The 21,575-nt window shown below is 36.4% G+C and overlaps 3 protein-coding genes across 7 annotated transcripts in view; 2 read left to right on the top strand and 1 right to left on the bottom strand.

Moving 5' to 3' along the window:
- Positions 1–21,575, bottom strand: part of LOC129417130 (heat shock 70 kDa protein 4L) — a 107,204-nt gene that overhangs the window by 18,422 nt on the left and 67,207 nt on the right. For 2 of the 4 annotated variants that reach the window (XM_055171598.2, XM_055171599.2), the window contains exons 1-5: positions 5,457–5,812; positions 1,988–2,045; positions 1,758–1,898; positions 1,168–1,290; positions 977–1,076 (exon numbers count right to left, since the gene is read on the bottom strand). In XM_055171598.2, coding sequence (XP_055027573.1) covers positions 977–1,076; positions 1,168–1,290; positions 1,758–1,898; positions 1,988–2,045; positions 5,457–5,563 — 529 coding nt within the window. In that variant the 5' untranslated portion in view covers positions 5,564–5,812. Of the gene's footprint in view, positions 1–976; positions 1,077–1,167; positions 1,291–1,757; positions 1,899–1,987; positions 2,046–5,456; positions 5,813–15,567; positions 15,654–21,575 lie in introns of those variants that run through there. The other 2 variants (XM_073869564.1, XM_055171601.2) reach the window with 2 other exon arrangements.
- Positions 6,579–10,614, top strand: LOC129417133 (charged multivesicular body protein 3). Its single transcript, XM_055171603.2, has 6 exons — positions 6,579–6,735; positions 7,045–7,105; positions 7,292–7,471; positions 7,640–7,761; positions 8,164–8,278; positions 10,131–10,614. Exons 1-6 carry the CDS (start codon positions 6,691–6,693, stop codon positions 10,268–10,270), a joined length of 663 nt encoding a protein of 220 aa, XP_055027578.1. The 5' UTR covers positions 6,579–6,690; the 3' UTR covers positions 10,271–10,614.
- Positions 12,213–21,575, top strand: part of reep1 (receptor accessory protein 1) — a 79,668-nt gene continuing 70,305 nt past the window's right edge. The window contains exons 1-7 of one of the 2 annotated variants that reach the window (XM_073869566.1): positions 12,213–12,259; positions 15,600–15,667; positions 15,778–15,859; positions 16,010–16,130; positions 17,380–17,493; positions 18,081–18,252; positions 20,104–20,357. In XM_073869566.1, coding sequence (XP_073725667.1) covers positions 12,228–12,259; positions 15,600–15,667; positions 15,778–15,859; positions 16,010–16,130; positions 17,380–17,493; positions 18,081–18,252; positions 20,104–20,357 — 843 coding nt within the window. In that variant the 5' untranslated portion in view covers positions 12,213–12,227. Of the gene's footprint in view, positions 12,260–15,599; positions 15,668–15,764; positions 15,860–16,009; positions 16,131–17,379; positions 17,494–18,080; positions 18,253–20,103; positions 20,358–21,575 lie in introns of those variants that run through there. The other variant, XM_073869565.1, reaches the window with a different exon arrangement.

Below are 21,575 nucleotides of genomic sequence, written 5' to 3'. Positions count from 1 at the left end.
CAGTATTCCCTGGGAATCATAAATGCTGCCAACGCAGTGGTCTACCAAATGAGCTATAGGAACACCCAGTACTTGCAGATGCTAGGCACTGAACAAAAAATCTTATACTGTACATGCAAAACATGGTCAACAGGGTTCCCAAACCTTAGTTAACTTCAAATTTAAGGACCTTTCAAGGACTTTCCAAGTCCAATACCCTAAAATTCAAGGACTAAATGTGGGAAACATTTCAAGTGAGAGCAAGGTTACATCATTTTACCTTTTAAGATACATTGTTATAGTTCCCTTTCGAGGGAACTCGCGCTACGTCACTGCGGTTACACCTTTGGGACGCCTCCAGGGGTAAGTGCGTCTGAATGTTTATATCAAATTCAACCAATGGTGAGGCTTAACGACAAAGACAGGGTGACGCGGGAGCCAGGAAGTATATCGCTATGTGAAATACTGCCAAAGACGGCATTACAGGGACGCAATAAGTATGGCAAGGGAGACGCAGCGTCTCGTTCCCTTCTCAGGGAACAACAGTTACATACGTAACACAAGATGTTTTCATATGTCAAACACAACTATGCAAAAATCATTTTGGTATGAATCAACATTCACATACAGAAGATAAAAGCATTTAAAGCGAACAGTTTAGCACGTGTGCTTAAAAAGTCTACAATTTTTATGATATTATCCTACACTACACAGGGAATAATATGGATTTTTTCAGAAAACTTCTTGCATAAAATAGATTCAAGCACTTTCAATGACCTGTAACTATGTATGTATATTTAAAAAAAACTTTCCAGGGCCTTGAATTTCTTTTACCAGATTCACAAACTTTCAAGGATTTCAAGGACCCGTGGGAAGCCTGAATATAACACTGAGCTACAAGAAAATATCTAATGTGCACTGACCTATAGATAGCATACTATTCAAATGACATAGTGAACAGTGACCATCCGAGCCATTTTTACTTGATTTTACTCACCTGCTGTTGTGTCATTGATCAGTCTTAAACAGTTCAGTCCAGCAATGTGAGTGGCATCTATTAAAGATCTTCTTTCCACATCAGTGAAGAAGCTGGGGACCTGGAAAGAGCATTACAGAATGAGCATGAGCATGTGAAAACCACTGACTGGTCTTAAATTTTGTGAGGTTCAGCATTTCAGAAGTACTTACAGATACCACGCAGTCCACCACAGGCTTCTTCAACGCATGCTCAGAAGTTTCTTTCAGCTTGGTGAGAAGCATTGCTGTCATCTGCTCAATGGTGAACACCTTCTCTTCATTCAAATAACGTACCTGTGAGATGGACATTACAATTTTCCAATTAATTGTGCTAAACTCAAGACTGCAAAAAAGTCTTTGTCTGATATATTTGTGCTTTTGACGTTAGAATCTCATTAATGCATGACCACCCACATGCATGTCAACAATGCTTATTTCACCCAGTAAAACAAGGGGCCGTCTGACAAACCTTTATGGCAGTATGTCTCACCTGCCATTCTGCATATCCTTCTGAACGATGCCAGGCATAGAAACGAATTGCTAAAAATATAGATCCACAATGGACCTTTGCCGTGCATTTTAAAGGTTTTGAAAAAATTCTGTTATTCAAAGATGGGGAATCAAAAAAAATTTTGGTACTTGATACTTGCAGCTCAGAAATAAGTGCACTAGGTCACATTGCATTGAATGAATATTTTCAAACAGCACAAAGGTTTTATTTCTACATGTTTTAGAGTGGTAGCAGAACACATTTTTATTACCTTTATTCCAGTGCTGCCATTGTCCAGTTTGTGAAGGCTGTAAGGCAACTTGGATTTTTCTCTTTGAATGTATGGGTCATCATATGCTCGACCATGAAACTTCTTAAAGCCATGAACCGTGTTCTTAAAGTTAGTTACGATCTGCAGGAGGATGTTTATTTGTTACAGATTAGTGATTTGAATATGATCATAAATCATGATTTATTCAATCTTTGACAGTGAAACAGTACCTGACTCTTGGCAGCATTTCCAACGGTCCGGTTTTTAGATGCCAGTGAAATGCATGCTCTGTTTGTAAAGATCAAATACACACATTTATCAGACACTTTTATGATGTCAACCTTTATACGGGTCAATGACATGACATGCATATTTTTGTGTCCGAGGGCATTATTTACTATAAAAACTTAATAATAAATAAAAAAAATTGTTTTGGCATGTCAAACTTGTAAAAATGGCAGGCGGGCAACTGTCAGTACAAATTAGTGGTTTAAAAATTGTGTTTAAAAATAAGATAATAAAAATAAGATACTTTGGCATTGTTTTATGTTCTAAACCTTTCCTATTGAAAAACTTTTGTCCAACAATTTGGATGTTCTTAAATGTCTGGGTAGTACTACAGCCACAGTCATGGTACTTTTATTAAGAAGTTAACAAGTATAAAAAGTAAAAATGATATCACACCATTCTAGTAAACCCCAGGTGGTCCTTAGGCTGAATATTGTAGATTTCTCTCAAATACTGAAAAAATAGCCACTTTAATGCAATGGGTAGGCTGGTGCAATTTCTGTGTCAGGTTGTACAACCAAAACTAGAAAAAAGCTGTCAAACACATTTTATTTGTATTTTAAAGGTATATTTATGAATTTGATATTAAAGGGGGCATTTCACAAGACTTGTAAAGATGTAAATAAATCTTTGGTGTCCACAGAGTACATATGTGAACTTTTAGCTCAAAATACCATAAAGATAATTTATTATAGCATAGGTGCGAGCAAAAATGTGTCGTTTTGGGTGTGTCCTTTAAAATGCACATAAGCTGATGAATTGCAAACACTGATCACAATGATGGTGGTTTGTTGAAATTTAAACTTAATTGTGCCATAAATTATTTTTTCTCTTTCTCTTTCTCTCTGCACTAAATGGCAGTGCTGTGGATGGATAATGCAGATTAAGGGGCAGTATTATTTTAATAAGATCCCCTTCTGACATCACAAGGGGAGCCACATTTCAATTACATAATTCTTCACATGCTCGAAGAAAAAGGTTTACCAAAACTAAGTTACTGGATTGTTTTTTTTCTTCACATTTTCTAGGTTGAAAAATACACTGGGGACCCAATTCTAGCACTTAAAGGCAGGATAGGCAGGAATTATCTAAAAGACTTTTTTACAAATTTGTTTAAAGGGATACTTCACCGATTTAGCATTCAGCTTTGTATCTGTAGAAACCCGGCAGTATTACTGAATGACCATGTTTCCCTCCATCATTTCCCCCTGAGAGGAGAGATATCTGCATTTTGGTTCTGCAAAAAAGTCCTCCGATGATGCAAAAATCGTCATATTACATCATCGGAGGACTTTTTTGCAGAACCAAAATGCAGATATCTCTCCTCTCAGGGGGAAATGAGGGGGGGAAACATGGTCATTCAGTAATACTGCCGGGTTTCTACAGATACAAAGCTGAATGCTAAATCGGTGAAGTATCCCTTTAAACTGTCTTTATATACCAATACATAAGTAAAATGTAAGTACTCTGAAAAAGAGAGTATAAAACTTGAGTGTCTGTAGACCTCTCATGACTGTTTTAAACACAGCTAATTATGTCCATTCGGGACGAAACAAATGATTGGCTTGCGTGACTATCACTCTCTCTCTCGCGCGACCATGGCACCACCCCTGTTGCTACAGGATCTGCCCACACATGCGCACACCCGATTGATTTGAACGTGCATGAGGCACTCTAGGAAGAGCAAAAGTACGGCAGAGAAAGAGCATTCAGAACTCACAGTACCTGCATATTCAGTCAGCGAAGGCAAACAAGGCAAAAAAAAGGAATAAACGAAGAAATCAAACGAGAGTAAATATCGCGTACCTTTTCCTTGAGTCGACGATGCGGTAGTGGTATTGTCTCCGGTGTGTAGTCCTCATCAGAGTCAACAATGCTTTCATCACGGAAACTCTTCCATGCAAAACACTGTTTATGTTATGGATCTTCTAAAAAAGTTTTTTTTAGATAATTCCTGCCTATCCTGCCTTTAAATATGGAAAAAGTCAGATTTTCATGGTATGTCCCCTTTAAGCTAATACCAGCATCCAAGTAGAAGTCTGATAAATGTAAATTAATTGCAGAGGTCAGCTGGTGCAACCAGAAAGTCAAAGGGTGCAACTGCTATGAATGCCCCTAAGTAATAAAAAACATTTAGCTAAATAATTGTGATAAGCCATAATTTAGCTAATTATAATGCAAACTTAAGTTGTCTTTAATTGTTATTATACTTTTTAAAATATTGTTCTTAAACATATTTTATTAATTTGTTGTTGTTTTACACTTTCAAACGATTTTCAGGATTATAATTTTAAATGCCACTATCAAATAAACAAACATTAATTACACTGGCACCGCATTAAAACTTATCTGGCAAATGGACAATGATAGGTTGTACCACCTGACATTTTTTTAATAGGAATGGGGGGTTAAAAAATTGAAATGATCAAAAATGTTGTTAAATGAATAAAGCTTTTTAATTGTTCCTAACTCAAAAATATGTAGTACATCTATATTTAAAAGATTTTTTAAAAAATACGTTTTTAAGAGCTTGTTCCCATGCGCCATTTCAAAACAACCCCATTCAGCACCTTGGACAGCGTCTTTAATATATCAAGCCTTGGTTGTACATTGTCATTTTTACAGTGTATTTAATCTATATTTTTCATTATGTATTATCCCAACTAAAGTGTGAAACTAAGTGTTATTTCACAAGACATTTAAGAAAGGCACCAGGCTATATCTAGGATCTGTACTCTCACAGATTTTATTTAGACACGTATATAATTCCTCATAAAGGACACCAAAGTATATCTTCATTTCACAGCCAAATTATAAAATTATGAAACAGTAAAGCTGTAAATACTGAGTAAATAAACGATGGGCTAACTAACAACATAATTTGATTTAAGTTACCACTTAAACACCGCGTTTTTTGCTTTGCTTGTGGGTCACTGGACAAAAAACTTAGAAAATACAGCAAGGAAAATTTTAATATGGTTTTAGGTGCCCCGCCCAAATGTGCATTTGTGTGAGGATTTGTCGACTGGAGAACATGCACGATGAAACGGTGACAGTGTCGTGGATTTGCCCCATCTAAGTGTCGGATTATACCGTGCACGTGCCTCGCACCTAGTCCTTCAATCTGTTTTTACGACCCATTAGTGTTTCTTATTTATATACAGCATACACAATTACAAAACAGGCTAACATAAAAAGCTCGAGTAGTAACAATCCAGTTTTAAAGACTTACAGAGGTTAACACAAAATTCACTTTGATTTTTAACTGCTCAATAGCTGCATTGCACTATGCATTAGAGACTTAAAGTGAGAAATATAGTGTATAAAGAACACCACGGTCAGCTAGGCAACAGCAAACGTTGCGTAACAACACACAGCATCATTTTACAGGGATGTCAATGCCGTACTTACGGAGTGCATCTGTCACTGTATTCATTTGCAATGGTTTCAATGCCACCGCTCCTGGCAACAGCGATGTAACAGTTCTGGAAACCCACATCAATGCCCACCACAGACATGTTCAGTCCTTATTTCTTTATGCTTAACACCTCCAGTCCAGTTTTGAACAGTTCAGCTGGGTGAGAACAACGACACCCCTGTTCTACAGTATTTACCTGTCGTTTACCGAGCTAGACGACTTACTTGCTATAATGTAAGTCTGGCTTTATATAGACAACTCTTGTACACTAATCTTAGCAGAGGACGCTTCTACTGCATTCTTGCAGCCTTCACCAATATTGTCAACCGGCAATATGGGTAAACCTGCGCATTTGTCAGGGGACTGGAATTTAACCAAACCCCGCCCACTGGCGGGGGTGATTGGTCACTGGACACAAAACAGCTCGTCGATTGGTGCAGCATCCCAGACAAGGACGAAAAATCTAGAACCTGGCGAAATAAACTCGCATTTTACGTCACTGGGAATGACCGTGCAGTTAAACGACCTATGAGAGGGTATGGTTACCCTTCATGATAGGGCCCATCACTGGATGTGGTGTATTAATAATATATAAACCCATCATCCTCAAAACCATTTTCTATTAAAAAATCTCAAAATAGCTTAGAGATTATCCACATAGTTTATATTAGTTAATTTGTTTCCTTTCTTTTCTGAACTTGTCCTTTTAAAATGTTTTTGGCAAATGTGCTCCTGATTTAAAATTTTCATATCCAGACACTTTTAAAAGAGTCACCTAATAACAGCGGAGCACGTTATGGACAACAGTCCAATAAATATCACAAAATACGAGAAGAATATGGGGTTTGATTTAATACAAAAATAAAAAATAAGCATCTATCTATTTTTAAAATTTACTACAATTTTGTACTTATTTGGGTACATAATATTGTATTTACCGGTATTTGACTTATTGTAAAGTTGAAATCGTATATTACAAAATAATATTTAGAAATTTATATTTATTTAGCTTTAAAATAAATTATTTAAAAAAATATTTTATAATCTTGCGGATACAGTCTGCATTCATTAAGAGTAACTTTTATTATGAAATGAATACCACACGCATTATAACCGGAAGTTACTTATGTTGTCACACGCTCAGTGGTTGGAATCAGGAAGTGAAATTGTAATGTACTGTTTTGTTTTTGCCCGTCGCTGTTTAACTAACTAACTTTGAGGTTTAAAATGGGGCTTTTTGGAAAGACACAAGAGAAACCACCAAAGGACCTTGTAAGTAAATATAAATGCCCATTAGCTTGTATTAGGCAACGGAAGTTAACGTTTTTCTTAATGTTTTATCGTTATTTATAGTAGGCCTACAAGTAGGTCACTTGCTTATCATATAAGGTAATAACATGGTTAATAACATAATGCCACTGCTATTTTATAAAGTTAACATAAACAAGACACTATTACACTTTTACAGCGATATTTGCTGTTATTGTTATAGAAAACCATATTCTAACTCTCTAAACGCTGTCAGTTAAATCTAGTTACAACAGATATTTGATTACATGTGTTTACTTCTCTTTTACATAGATCAATGAATGGTCTTTAAAAATCAGGAAAGAAATGAGGGTTATTGACAGACAAATCCGAGGTGAGCCATAATATTAATAATACGCTCAATACACATTCATACTATTGCACTTAAGAAATTAAACATTAAACAGAAATTAATTATTGGATTAAATATACAGTTTATTTTTAATAATGTAATTAAGTGTTAATTTTCTAACATGTGTACATTAACTGCAATGATGTATATTTTATGATTGTCATGAAGATATTCAAAGAGAGGAGGAGAAGGTGAAGAGATCCATCAAGGATGCTGCTAGGAAGGGGCAGAGGGATGTTTGCATAATTCTCGCCAAAGAGATGATTCATTCAAAGAAGGCTGTTAACAAATTGTACGCTTCCAAAGCCCAAATGAACTCTGTGCTTCTCAATATGAAGAATCAGTTAGGTGAGTATTACTTTTTTATTTGCGTACCCCATACTAAATCCTGTAAAGTAACAGGTGTTGTAGACTATTTGTAATAGTAACATTATTTAATGTATGAATAATCTAAAGATGTTTACTTTAGATTGCATGTGCAGCATCTTGATTCACTGATTTATGTTTCTCCTATAGCTGTATTAAGAATAGCTGGTGCTATGCAGAAGAGCACAGAGGTCATGAAGGCCATGCAAAGCCTGGTTAAAATCCCAGAGATTCAAGCCACCATGAGAGAGCTATCAAAAGAAATGACGAAGGTCAGACATATAAACCTTAAACGAGTAAACACTTTTATTCCATGGGCATGAAATCAAAATGGATGCCATTTACCTGGAGACTCTTCTATTCATGGATTTATTGTGCTTGATTTATTTGGCTTGTGTCATAAAGACCTACTATATTTCATCCTCTCTCCTCCAAACCACTTGACTTGACTATAATCTGGTATGTAAGGCCCATTTTATGTGATCCAGTCAATTTACAATGGATCAAAACTTGGCTAAAATTAATGTTATGCTCTGTTTTGCCTTTTCTTTCGGAATATACTATTTTATAAAAAAATACATCTAGTAATGGAAGTAAATGGATTGAGCTTAAAAATATATAATATTTCATGGGCACATGTAACATCTCTAATGTGGGGTACTTATGTTTTGCAGGCTGGTATCATAGAGGAGATGCTGGAAGACACACTGGAGGGTATGGACGATGAGGAGGAGATGGAGGAAGCAGCAGAAGCTGAGGTTGACAAGATCCTATATGAGATTACAGCCGGTAAGGAACCACACACTTACACATGCAATCTGGAAGGTGATAATAATAATCCAGGCCTTATTTGGTGCTCCACTATATATAAAAAAAGATATGTTGTATTTACTAAAAATATCTATATGCACATTTTTGCAACATGCTTTTAAAGTAAATTCAACTTGAGGAGGATTCTACGTCAAAATAGTCTTGGGTAGTCGTGGCCTAATGTGTAGAGTCTCCATGGGTCTCCAACTTTGTTCATGGAGGGCACCAGATTTTCAGTTCCAACCCCAACCAAACACACCTGAACCTGCTTATCAAGTTGTGCAGGGCTACCTAAAAATTACAGACAGGTGTTTTGGAGTAGAGTTGGAACTAAACTGTTGGAGCAGGACAGGTGCACTACAGGAACAATGTTTGAGACCCATGGTGAGAGTCGAACTTGCAACCCGAGAGTTGCCGGTTCGAGTCTCACGGCAGGTTGTGACTGAGGTGCTCTTGAGCAAGGCAACATGTCCCCCATTGCTCCCGGGGCGCTACAGTGATAGCTGCCCACTGCTTCGGGTGTGTGTTTACTATAGAGGGTATGCATTGACGTCACTTTTCCATGTGACCACGCCGGAACTCGCCCTGTTGAGTGGCAAATGTTCAACAAAATGGCTGGTTTTCATAGCCATATACGGTGTATTTTTTAATATTGCATATTAAAATGCATTTACTTGTATTTATGAAATGTCATAGAGTAAAGATTATGATAATAGGCTTTGAAATGTATGTTCTCCAAAGATAAACACGGATAAAATACAAATACTTGAAAAATACTTTTAAGTAGAAAGTAAAACCTCTGCTTGATAGTGACCCTAGCAACTTGTCAACCCACCTGTGGTCTGTGGATGTTGGCATGAACGATCAATTTACTTCTCCTTTCGGTGTTTTTTTGGCAGTCTGTAAAATAATAGCTCCGAATTCTTGTTAATCTGTTAGTACAGTCTATCGCTCAACAGCTTTTTCCAAATTAGACGCGTGTTCCTGTGTTTCCGCTGATTACACACTGTAAACAAAAGCAGACACTCAGTCTTTTGCAACTCAGAGTGTGTAACCACACACAATTTCACCGAAGGTGACGTCACATGCATACCCTCTATTCACTAGATGATGTGTTAAATGCAGAGGTCCTGTTTCAAGTATGGGTGACCATACATTGGTCATTATATAAAAAAAATAATTTACATAAATATTTGAGTTTACTCCACATTCCTTATTTAAAAAAAATATGTAACACCAGTTGAGTTTACTTATAATAATCATTTAGACTGTACTCAAAGTGTTAAATTAATTTAAATTGATGCTCATATAGAATATCAGTGCTTAAGAGAGTACTTAAAAAAAACTTAATTGACTGCTTCTATGGCAGTCATTACTGGACTTGTTTCACCACAGAAATACAAAGAAGGTGATGTGGGTCTTCATTGTTGTGGAAATATAATGTGTTGTGGAGGGTCCATGTTTACTAAAGCAACTCTTTTGAATAGTGACTTCAAAGAAAACCATCATTTATGTTACAACAAAACAACATCAATAATGCTAAACAGAGCCGAAACCTCTTTCTACCTGTTATTAACAACTATTTAAAGCCCCATCTGTTGTTATTGTTTGAAAAACAACTTACATTTTTCAATTAACTTTATCCATACCTTTTGAATTTATTTTGTAATGTATTTTTTGTAATTTAAGTAATGTCACAAATATTGTAAATATGTGTGAAAACTACTTATCATAATATGTCATAGTTGTTGAGACAGACATCAAATCACTTTACAGTGTATATTATATTTTAGAATGAAAATCTTTTCATTTGTGTTTTTCTTAATAATAGGTGCTCTTGGAAAAGCTCCCAGCAAAGTTACAGATGCTCTACCAGAGCCAGCTGGGGCCACAGCAGCTTCAGAAGAAGAAGAGGAGGAAGAAGAAGATATCGAGGAGATGCAGTCTAGGCTAGCTGCCCTGAGAAGCTAGAATACCTTGAGCTCTGCGGGCATAGACGACAACACCATTTCTTATGTCTTCTATACCTTTTTCTTACCCATCAGGACATTTAGCACTTTGGTATGGTCAATATGGGGGTGTATTCAAACAGCACATAAGTCAAACAGAAACATATTGGAGTCGATATGAAATAGAAAGTTACCCTTGATTGACTGTAGAATTAATAAAATAAATTGATTATATTATATAAAGATGGACTGCAATGTCAGAATACAGAAATGTAGCAAGTGAAAGGATATTTCAGCTTGTTGACTTTTCAAAACCATTTCACTACTATTAAAGGCCATTTTGTTTAAAGCTATGCCTATAGCTTAGCAGCTTGTCCAATCATCTGTTGTTCAGTGGTGTCATATCGATGTTGCTCATAGTCGTTCTGTCTTTGTTGTCAAATTTGCAGTTTTTCTCAAGCCTTATGTATGCTAAGTGAATAGTTCTTTCCTATATCTGGTAAATTGGTTTTACTGAAAAGGACAAATTCATCATTTGTAAATCTTGTAAAAATACTTCATATAAAAATGATCGCTAACTGTTTGCGTTGTTTTTATAAGTAAACACTCCCTCATATATGCAGCGTGGCTTTTATTGACAATTGTAAGGCAGGAAACCGATGTTTTAAAATAATGAACTGGTTGTGGATCGATTACTGGCTGGTTTTTGCAGCTTAACTGTTATCATCACACCATTTGTTTCGGATTTGAATGGTCCAGTTATTGTTTCTGTTCTGTTTCTGCTAATGCTTGGTATCTTATGTTTTTTAGTGTGTTATCTACTTGAGTGTTTTAGCATAACCGATTTCATATATTCCTAATGACAGGCTTATGAAAGGACATCATGTATATAAAATATTCAAACAGCTTTACGTTTCTATAGAAAGGTGTAACATGCCATGGTTCTTTAGCTGGGCTCTGTATGTTAGGTTTATCTGCTAAATATGGAATTTGCTGCTTTTTGTTTATGTCTACAAAAATGTCTGCAGAGAGAAGAACATATCATTTGGAATTATAATTAAATGTTTTGTATGGCATGTCAAATAATATCAGTTTGCTTTACTTTTACTGTCGGTTCTGGGTGTGTCAAGAACAAAAATATTTTGAAGTGATCCAGGCTTAGTATCTTAATTCTAAACATTTATAATCTCCAGAATGAACCAAATTAGGTGGATGTTGTCTTTTATTTGTGAAAAAAGTGTTCACATCTGCACAAACATTTGTACATACAAAAAGTATATTAATAACACTAATAAATTTTACAAACAAAAGAGTTGTTTCAGAGCTAATGATACAAATGAAATTATAATGTCTTACTATTTTATCCTAGAAAAAGTGATAACAGAGTTAATGCACTAAAACATTAAGCAATTTCCATTTGTTTGTGGTTTTCATGGATTCCTAGAAGATTAATTGAAACTTATCTCAATTCCCCATTGACCCTCTCCTTCTCCACTCATCAAAAGCAAAGGAAACCTGATATTTTCAGTGCCTTTTGACTGGGAATCTAGGTTACTGCCTCGGCTCTTTATTGTTTCCAATGCTTCCAAACTTTCCATTTAAAATACCCACAGATTAAGTAAATCTGAGTATATTTTCACAACCCTCAAGATTTATTTGATTATGAGTAATTATAATTGATTTAAAAATGTATTTTTTCTGCAAAGATTTCAGCATGTTAAAATAGTTGTTGTCCAAAACCTGTTGTGTTGCCTTAATAAACTGTATTTTGGGGGATCATTTAATTTTGGGTTGTGTTTTTATCATTTGATCTAATGGCAACATCACAGGACAATACTGGTAAATGTTCTCGTAGTCATTATTTAAACGTGCGAGACTACTTGAGAGCGACTGCATGAGAGCGCATGCGCGTCTGTCAAACGGTAAGTGCCGACAACACAAACTCCTCCCTGTTGACAACACACGCTGCTCTTATCGCAATGGTCTCCTGGCTTATTTCTAGGCTTGTGGTGTAAGTCTTTTATTTTTATAAACTATTGCTCTAACTATGATCTACAGTTCAGTGTTTAATCTCTATGTGAATATTTTGTTTTCTACCTTTTTCAGATGCGATAACAAGAGGTTAGGCTATTTGAGGCTACTATTATTTCTAGGGTGAATAGGTTTAACGTTACAGTGATTTTAAATCGATGTTTTTTAGGCCAAATTTGGCCCGATTAGTCATTTAAATATGTTTATATTAATATTTTTTATATTAAATGCTATATTATTAATAAAACAACAGATCTATAGATTATTGGTTATGGTTGATTTTTATAAATAAACATCAGACACAACCGGTGGTGAATTGTATAGTCAACAATCAGTTTATTATGAGATATTAAAGAAATTCATTTTAACTGCATTGTCTATATTTGGAAGAAATTCTTAATGTATGATGCGAATATTGTGCCCGTTGATGGATATCGTTTACTTAGCAGGTCTTTGATGTGTCTGCATAAAAAAAGACAATAGGATGGGTCAACCATATTATGGCCATCGTCCTGTGCATTTCCACCATGTATTTTTTTTACTACATCTTATATATTAACAATTTATGTGTGATTTTTAGTTATTCCGCAAAGTTGTCTCAATTTTGTTATTGCACTTTAATTCCGGCTCTGCTTGCTGCGCGAGCGAAATCTCTAAATAGCCCTTCAGTTCATATTAGATCACAATATCCGATGACATTGCATATCCAACACTTGTGCATTACATTTACGGGACGATTCTAAAAATACACAACAAACGAATAATTTGCGTTTTGTGTCCAAGCCTGACTAAGTTAAAAGTGCGTTGTAGGTTTTGGTTATAGAAGCGGTTTGTGGGTCAGTCATTTGATCGGGTCAGCTGTTACCGAGCTGGTTGACTCAGGGATAGGACGCTGGCGCTAAGTTAAAATACACAGGTGGTGCTAGCCACTTGTTTTCTTTTTTAGCACTTCCCAAATACCCGTTATAACAGGTTTAACAAATGCAACAGTGCAGTGCCAGCAAGCAGCATTCGTCTCGTCTTGTTTGCTTATGATCTTTTTTGCGCCCTTGACGAGCATTCGCGGGTCTATTTTTATCAAGCATGCAGCATGTAAACTTGAAATATTAACAGGGTCGCACAGATATTATGTGGCCTGTGGGCGTGCAACAGGCTTGATACGATCTGTATTTTACAATGCTTATTGTACCCTACTAAATTAATGAAACTCTAAAGTGCAGTTGTTATCTCAAATATCAGTAATGGAAAGGAAGTGGAGCGATTTCCTTGTAGACCTATAAAATACATGTGGCTTTCGTTTTTGGATAATAGGCTTACTGTACCTTCAATATTATATAATAGTCTTGTAATGTTGTTGTTTCTTACCAAAACGTATATAATCTTATGAAAACAAGAAGGTGTTTCCTAAGGAGGTGCATGCACTGATGACGCAATCATACATGCAAGCATTCCTGTCATGAATTTTCATGAAACCTACTAGTCACTTTTTACTTCAGTAATATTTCTTAGGGTAAATTTATTTTTAAAAGCCAAAGTCTTGGCTACAACCAAATGCTACAGAAATGACATTTCCACCATTTCTTGCAGAAAGACCCCCCCATGTTGTCACAATATAAACTATATCATATAAGCTACAAAATCCATTTTCTACAGATTATTTCTATTTAATGTGTATTATATAATCATTTTCAGCTACTTTAAAAAAAAAGCAAAATGGAAAAGTATATTGGCACATTTTTTTTGCCAAAAGAAACTGTAATTAATGAACTGAAAGTAAAACCGTCAGTGACGACCTTTGATAAGCTAATTAAACTTTAAGGCACATTTTAAAATATTATCTTATCAAAGGTCGTCACTGACTGTTTTACTTTCAGTTCATTAATCACAGTTTCTTTTGGAAAAAAGGATGTGGCTTAAAGGGATAGTTCACACAAAAATGAAAGTTCTGTCATCATTTGCTTACCCTCATGTTGTAGGAAAAACCAATACTATGGAAGTCAGTGGGTACCGTCAACTAGAGTATGTGAGTGGAGCGGAGTGGGAGTGAAGCGGTGTTATTTTACCTGAAGCTAGAAGCGTATTTTTTAAAAGTCGGAGCATGGTTTTCTCTGCGAGAGCACTCCACAACTCATCTTAACGGCTCATAATGCGACCATGGGCATAAATCTCATCTAAAAGTTGGGAAAACAATACAAATAAAATTTCTCAGGGGTATATAGACTGTTTCTCCGGATGCACGTGCGCTGACGCGATACACGTCTGGATCCGAACTTTACTTCCGGTTTTGTTTTTTAATTGTCTGACTGCTAAACTGATCTCTTGAAGGGGGTGCTCACCCTGTGGTCTCTGTGGGTCCTAACACTCTCAGTATAGTGATGGGGACAGTATACTGTAAAAAAAGCACTGTCCTTCGGATGAGACGTTAAACCGAGGTCCTGACTCTCTGTGGTCATAAAAAATCCAAGGATGTCCTTCGGAAAAGAGTAGGGGTGTGCCCCAGCATCCTGGCCAAACTTGCCCATTGGCCTACTAATCATCCCTCATACTAATTGGCTATATCACTCTATCTCCTCTCCACTAATAAGCTGATGTGTGGTGGGCGTTCTGGCGCAATATGGCTGCCGTCGCATCATCCAGGTGGATGCTGCACATTGATTGCTCTAGTAGTGACGTGATTACAGGAAGCGAGCGGGGTCGCAGAAGCCCCTCCCATGACGCGAATTTCCGCATGAATGTATTGATGACTAGAATTTCAAACTGTTCAAGCGGCAAACTAGGCGCGGTAGATGCGATTTTGACGCCCCAAACGCGGCTGGTGTGAACCCAAGGTAAGTAAGGAGGGAGCAAGCAGTGGGAAATGGAAAACCCAGAGCTTAGTGATTATAAAATGCTTTGAGCATGGAGCAGAAATTCTTGCCTCTCTTACATACTCTGCCATTAATTTTGTGCTTACCATCATTTATCAAAAATATCTATTATAATATTATTTTATGTTTATCAGAACTTATACAGATTTAGAATATGATGGTAAATGATGACAGAATTTTCATTTTTGGGAAAACTATCCCTTTAATTTATAAAGCTGAGCCGTGTCTGAAAGAATCTCAATAAGTTTAACCCAATAGCTATTACAACTTATGATTTATAGTAAGAAAATCAAGGAAAACAATTTGACTTCTGCCTCAAATAGTTATAAAAACAATAATAATAGCTGAATAATAACTTTCTCAATTGAAAAAAAAGCGTTAATCATCCTAATACCATTGAACACTTTTGTTGTGCACTTACCGATCTTAAGTATGTTTTTGTATTTCTCACAGGCTCATCTTTGGTACCCTTTACCCAGCTTACTCCTCATATAAAGCTGTAAAATCAAAAGATGTGAGAGAATATGTAAGTATATCTTTCCACCACTTTATCTAAGCAGGCATTTAAATAATTTCCTTGTCTTCCTTTCATTTGACTGCTCATTTCTCATGTTATTAATGTTTTATTTGAAATATGTAAAATGGATGATGTACTGGATAATATTTGCACTTTTTACAACAGCTGAAGTGATTACAGATATATTTTTGTGCTGGTAGGTACATTATGCCATTACATTAACTTTTACAGGTCCTGTTGTTAAGAATTACTCATATTTTTTATTCAGCTAATGCTCTGTCATGTGGGCTGCAACCCACACATAATGACACATAATAGTATTATTGTATTTTATTGTCTATTGAAGGCTTCCATTCTACTATGAACTCAAAATCGCCTTTGTGGTGTGGTTACTTTCTCCGTACACAAAAGGATCCAGTGTGCTCTATAGAAAATTTGTGCACCCTACACTGTCCTCGAAGGAGAAGGTAATGTATTCAAATGTTTTCAAAGATCCTGTGAATTTTACTCATGAGATTAGTTTTCTTTCCTTTGTATTGAAACTGGATGAGGTAAATCAAAGGAACATTCTCATTATTTATATCAAATATAATGAAGAAAAGTAGTTGTTAATATTTTAAGAAGAAGAAGACTAAAGATTAAATCTGCTAAGAGTTATTCCTGCTGAATTTACAAGTGGCACGTGCACTTGAAACAACAACGACAAAAACCGTCTGGATCTTACATTGGTAACGTTACTGCTTTTCCACGAGATGGAAACAGCTGCGAGGTGGCAAAGGGTCTAAAAGGGTTAAAGGGGTTGCAGTCTTCTTTTGGAAAAGGTAGGTACGCGGTATGATTCTATTTAGATGAATTCAGATATTCTACTTTGATGGAACATTGTGCTGCTTATGTAGCTTGTGTACCTTTACGAATTAGCGTAACGATATTTATGTTTTCAAAATTACAAGAAACCTACCACAGCTACACAACCGAAAACGTGCTGTATCTAATTCCAATTTAAAACTTTATTTATGTTGGTTATTAATGTTCGTTATATTTGCAAATTTTCCTCACTGGTGAATAAGACATAAAATGTGTGGCTTCTGGTTTGGGCATGTTCATGTGTTTTGGAGGAGGCGTGGCTTTGGATGGCGATTTGAATAAAGGGAGGAATCATGATATATGTGCTAGTAGGCTAAAGTTAGCATTTTTCAAAATCGCACACACTAAAGCCTGGTTCGTTTGACCAGTGTGAGTGCGCCCTAAGAGATGTCTGACTGAAATTCAAAGCGGCCAATCACTTATATCATATATATCACATATACCATAGGACAGACATTAAAAATAAATTTACACTGAGATAATGTTCACACACTTAAAATGATGAAATTGTTGAATGAAATTGTTTTTTAATTTAATGGGTGATTCTGAGGAAATGTACATTTGACTCCTTTTCCTGTTTCAGTGTTCTGGTTGACCGTCGTAAGGAAACTACTGTGATTTAACAGTCTTTCCTTTGCTCTTTATTTTTGTAGCAGGAAATTTATCAGAGGGACACAGTGAGGGCAAATGCAAAGAAAGACTTAAAACACTGATAACAATAAGCAAAATCTTTTGCATACACAGTAAAAAGACGTTGTATGGGCATACAGTGAAGTTAAATTGTGAATTCTTCTAACAGTACTGTTCTTCATACAGTATAAGTGTGAAATATCCTTTATGATTTTTCCTCAGGACATCGATGAATACCTATGCCAAGCAAAAGATAAAAGCTACGACACTCTAGTGCATTTCGGAAGGAAAGGACTCAATGTGGCAGCAACAGCAGCAGTGATGGCTGCTAGCAAGGTAGTTATCTAATGAACTTAGTTATCTAACCTCACCTTACATGAAAAATATTTTTATAGATTTTTAAAATTTTGACAAGCATCATTTTCAGATAAATTTGACTTTTGGGTGCATTTTAGGATGATGTATTCATGCAGCTTTTATTCAAAGTGATTATTAGGCAATAAGGTCATTGATTTTTATTGGTTCATGTTGGTCCCTGGCTGGGTATAAACCTAAAACCTAAGTGTTGTTAACACTGTGCTTTGCAACTTGCTACAAGAACACAGTAAAATGCTGTCAATTTGTATCATATAGAATATTACAAAACTTTTGCAAGACTCTAAATTTCTGTAAATTTAGTGAAATTTTTACTGTTTCCACAGTTGATAAATTTATATAACCTCAGCTGAGCTAATTAAAAATTTCTGAGCCAATTAAATAAAGTCACAACAAAATGTTACAATTTTGAGCTGTCGGAAGCCAAACATCAAGTCCATGCACATTTTGTAAAATAAAAATGGTTAATAATAATCTTCAGAACAAAGCCTAATGCTAAATAGAAATTCTTAAAAAGTTTCATCTAACTTTCCACATGCTTATTCCAGGGCCAAGGAGTTCTCTCGGAGCGACTTCGGAGTTTCAGTATGCATGACCTGACATCCATCCAGGCTGAAGACCAAGCAACCAACCAGAGTTCTGTTACCACCCAGCCTGCAGCTACACAGCACAGAACGCGCAGTATGATGCGCAGCAAATCTGAGACTGGTTACAGTAAGTGTCATATGCATTTCTGTTAACCCTTTGAGGATCATGCCATCTCCAAGTCAGATTTCTGCTAGTCCTAATTGTCTGAGCTGCTTGACTCATTATTCATTGCATGTAATTAAAACTTGTAAGCCTGCCAATGTCTCTGGTGAAGCTACGATTACTGGGCTCTGCTTTTATTTATAGTTGACACTCGAGTTGCAAGCTATTTCAGAATACGATCAACACAACTATTAAACAGAACAGACATTTTCAAACAGCAGCAGATATTAGTTGTAACCAGTGTTGGGGAAAGTTACTTAAAAAAGTAATGCATTACAATATTAAGTTACTCCCAAAAAAAGTAACTAATTGCATTACTTAGTTACTTTTCATGGAAAGTAATGCTTACCTTACTTTTTAGTAACTTTTGCGTTGCTTTTTCTTGGCTAAGGCTTGATCTCTTTCAGGCCTTGCAGGTGTTTTTTATGACTGAAAAGTTCTACATTCAGAAATTGCATATTTTATCACAAAAATGTCAATCTCTGGCTTGCCATCTCAGTTTCTGACTCAAATTGTTCCCACACAGGCGTGTATGCATAGAGTGCATAATGTGACTATGTTTAGTTTAATTTAATACATTTTTTATCTAATTAATTAAACTAAAAAAAGTAACTTGCATTACTTTTTTTAAAAAGTAACTCAAATATTAATGTTATTACGTAATGCGCATTACTTATAATGCGTTAACCCCAACACTGGTTGTAACTATCATTGATCCAGCTGACAGAGACAGGAGGCGTAGAGAAGCTTTGTACAAGGGAAAACGTGCGGTGGTTGTTATCGCAGAATAAATCCCAACAAGGTGATCATGTCGTGTATCATCCTAAAGTTGTTTATTTATGATAACAACCATCTGGATGTACATTATTTGGGAATACTGGCCAATCAGAATCAAGCATTTCAAAGCACAGTAATAATTTCCTTTAAAGTCCCAATGAAATCAAAACTATTTGAATTTTTTTATGTAATATTGCAGTGTTTGTTATAAACAGTTTATGTGCCCTCATAAACTTCATCATCATCATCATCATCATTCTCTGATGACATCAGCTAGACGGCTTAGGCGGGAACATCCATTAACTTCACCCCCTCCAACTGTCAATCTGATGCCAGTTCCATTTCTGAATGAAACACCTACTTTTCTATATCCAATCAAAGCACAATGGAAAACACAGGTCACGCCCACTATTTTTCGGATTGACTTGGAAATACATGATAACACGGAAGTAAAGTCGATTTCGACTTCCAGTTCACTAGAACTTTAAAGTTATGATCTCATGAAATACATGCGCTTGATGCATTGTAAAAACAAATGTACTTGAAACATCATAATTTGAAACATATTCCCTAGATCAAATAAGAATATTTATTTTAGACAATGATATATTAAATATATAAATAATTTATATAGTTTTAAAAGGCAAAAAGGTTAATGCTTTGATTCTTTCTAGAAAACAAGGTGCAAGTATTTTCCCTTTCTACATTTTCTTAAATTCTGATGACAAGGGAGTATTTTCCGTTTTACAGGAAGAGAATACTTTTCCTTCTGACTTGTTTCCTGTTCAAGTTTATTCTGTAAACATGAGAGTCCAAAGCTGTTTACAAAAGCTGTACGACAAAATGTACTAGAATTCACTTTCCTGTGCAGCAGGAAGTATATTGTTTGCACAAATATTTTGTTAGCAGCGATGTCAAAGCTTATTATCAACAATAATCCTCATCAATAGTGTCATTCTGCCTCAACCTATAATGGCACATTGAAAGGAGTTCAATCATTGAATTATACAATTTGTGATCTGATGCCCTGTTGTTATGGCACAGGCTATGATTTTGACATGACTGAGTATGAGGTGTTGGAGACATGCCCTTCTAAGGAGCCTCCCTGCCCATTGACTTCCCACCTTGCCCCATCGCAGCCTGACCCCCTGACTCCACTGCTTTCCTATTCTGAGTCCTTCCAGGATTCCTCACCTCCCTCTCCACCTGTATCCCCAGAGGAGCCTCTAGATAAGGGGAAGGAGGGAAATGCCCCCGCAGGGTCACCCCAACTCAAAATTAAGAGACGTGCCCCTGAGGTACCCACTTTTCTGATGGCTAGCTGTTGACTTGCCTGGCTGCACTGAGGGTTTGTTAGTTTTGCTGTGACTAACCCACTCAACCACTAATCAATGCAGCTGTTTAACCACCAGTCAACAAAAGATTTGTCTCTGAGTGAGTCTAATAATCTTACTCAAAGTAGACCACCTGAGGCATTTCGGCTAGTGTTTGGTTGTGGCATGTAATAGGAGAAAAATTGTTGTATTAAGTCTCTTTAATGGAAAAGAGACAAGCTTACAAATACTGTATAACGCCTTATCCCTCATAAGGCTGAATTTTAATCTGTTAGCTGTGTTTTCAATGTTTATCTGATCTATGGTCTGTTATTGAAAGTGCCTTTTACTATTTGTCATTGGACTACTGGTCTTTTTAGCCTTTAGTGGTCGTTATCAGCTATCCTATCGGCCATACCAAGCATCTTCAGTAGGAAACTTACTATGACACTTCGTACAGTATGTTAATATTATAAAGGAATAGTTCACCCAAGAATAAACATATGAGGCCCTATTTTAACGATCTAAAACGCAAGTGCGAAGAGCAAAGCGCAAAGCTCAAGTAACTTTGTGGGCGGATCTTGGGCGCTGTTGCTATTTTCCCGGCGGGAGAAATAACTTTTGCGCCAGACACAAATCAATAAGGGGTTGGTCTAAAGTAGGTTCATTATTCATAGGTGTGGTTTGGACGTAACGTCAAATAAACCAATCAGAACGTCATCCAACATTCCCTTTAAACCCAAGTGCGCAAGTTCCATGGCGGGTTGCTATTATTATGACGGATTTACCAGGCGCACGCCAAGAGCGGTTCACAGCTGAGGAGACCGACGTTCTTGTAAGAGCAGTCAAAGACAGAGAAGTTGTTTTGTATGGGGAAACCCGCCCAAATCAGCGTCGGTTAAACAGGCGTGGGAGGAAATAGCCACAACTGTCTCATCAGCTGGCATCCCCAGGACGTTGCACCGCAAGCGTTACAATGATGTCAGGAGATGGGGGAATCCCAAGCTTGCCAGCATAAATCGGGCACGCCGTGTAACGGGAGGTGGATCTGCCTCTACACAGGACCTGACGCCAGCAGAGGACATCGCTGCGTCCACCCTCACCGCTGAAAGCCAAGAAACGCAAGCAGTCCAACCCCAAAGTACACTTACAAATCAAGTTCACATACATTAAGGTTTCTTATGAAAACATTTAAATTATTAT

The sequence above is a fragment of the Misgurnus anguillicaudatus genome, chromosome 7 (genome assembly GCF_027580225.2).
Source record: "Misgurnus anguillicaudatus chromosome 7, ASM2758022v2, whole genome shotgun sequence".
In the NCBI taxonomy this organism is placed as follows: Eukaryota; Metazoa; Chordata; class Actinopteri; order Cypriniformes; family Cobitidae; genus Misgurnus; species Misgurnus anguillicaudatus.
The sequence above is the reverse complement of the archived record's forward strand: the minus strand, read 5'-3'. Positions and strand labels throughout refer to the sequence as shown.

What these genes read in the sequence shown, in the direction of transcription:
- LOC129417133 (XM_055171603.2), top strand. Translation starts at nt 6,691, where the DNA reads ATGGGGCTTTTTGGAAAGACACAAGAGAAACCACCAAAGGACCTT. An exon ending in TATTGACAGACAAATCCGAG is followed by an intron (nt 7,106 to 7,291) that starts GTGAGCCATAAT and finishes ATTGTCATGAAG; the next exon opens with ATATTCAAAGAGAGGAGGAG. An exon ending in CAATATGAAGAATCAGTTAG is followed by an intron (nt 7,472 to 7,639) that starts GTGAGTATTACT and finishes TTTCTCCTATAG; the next exon opens with CTGTATTAAGAATAGCTGGT.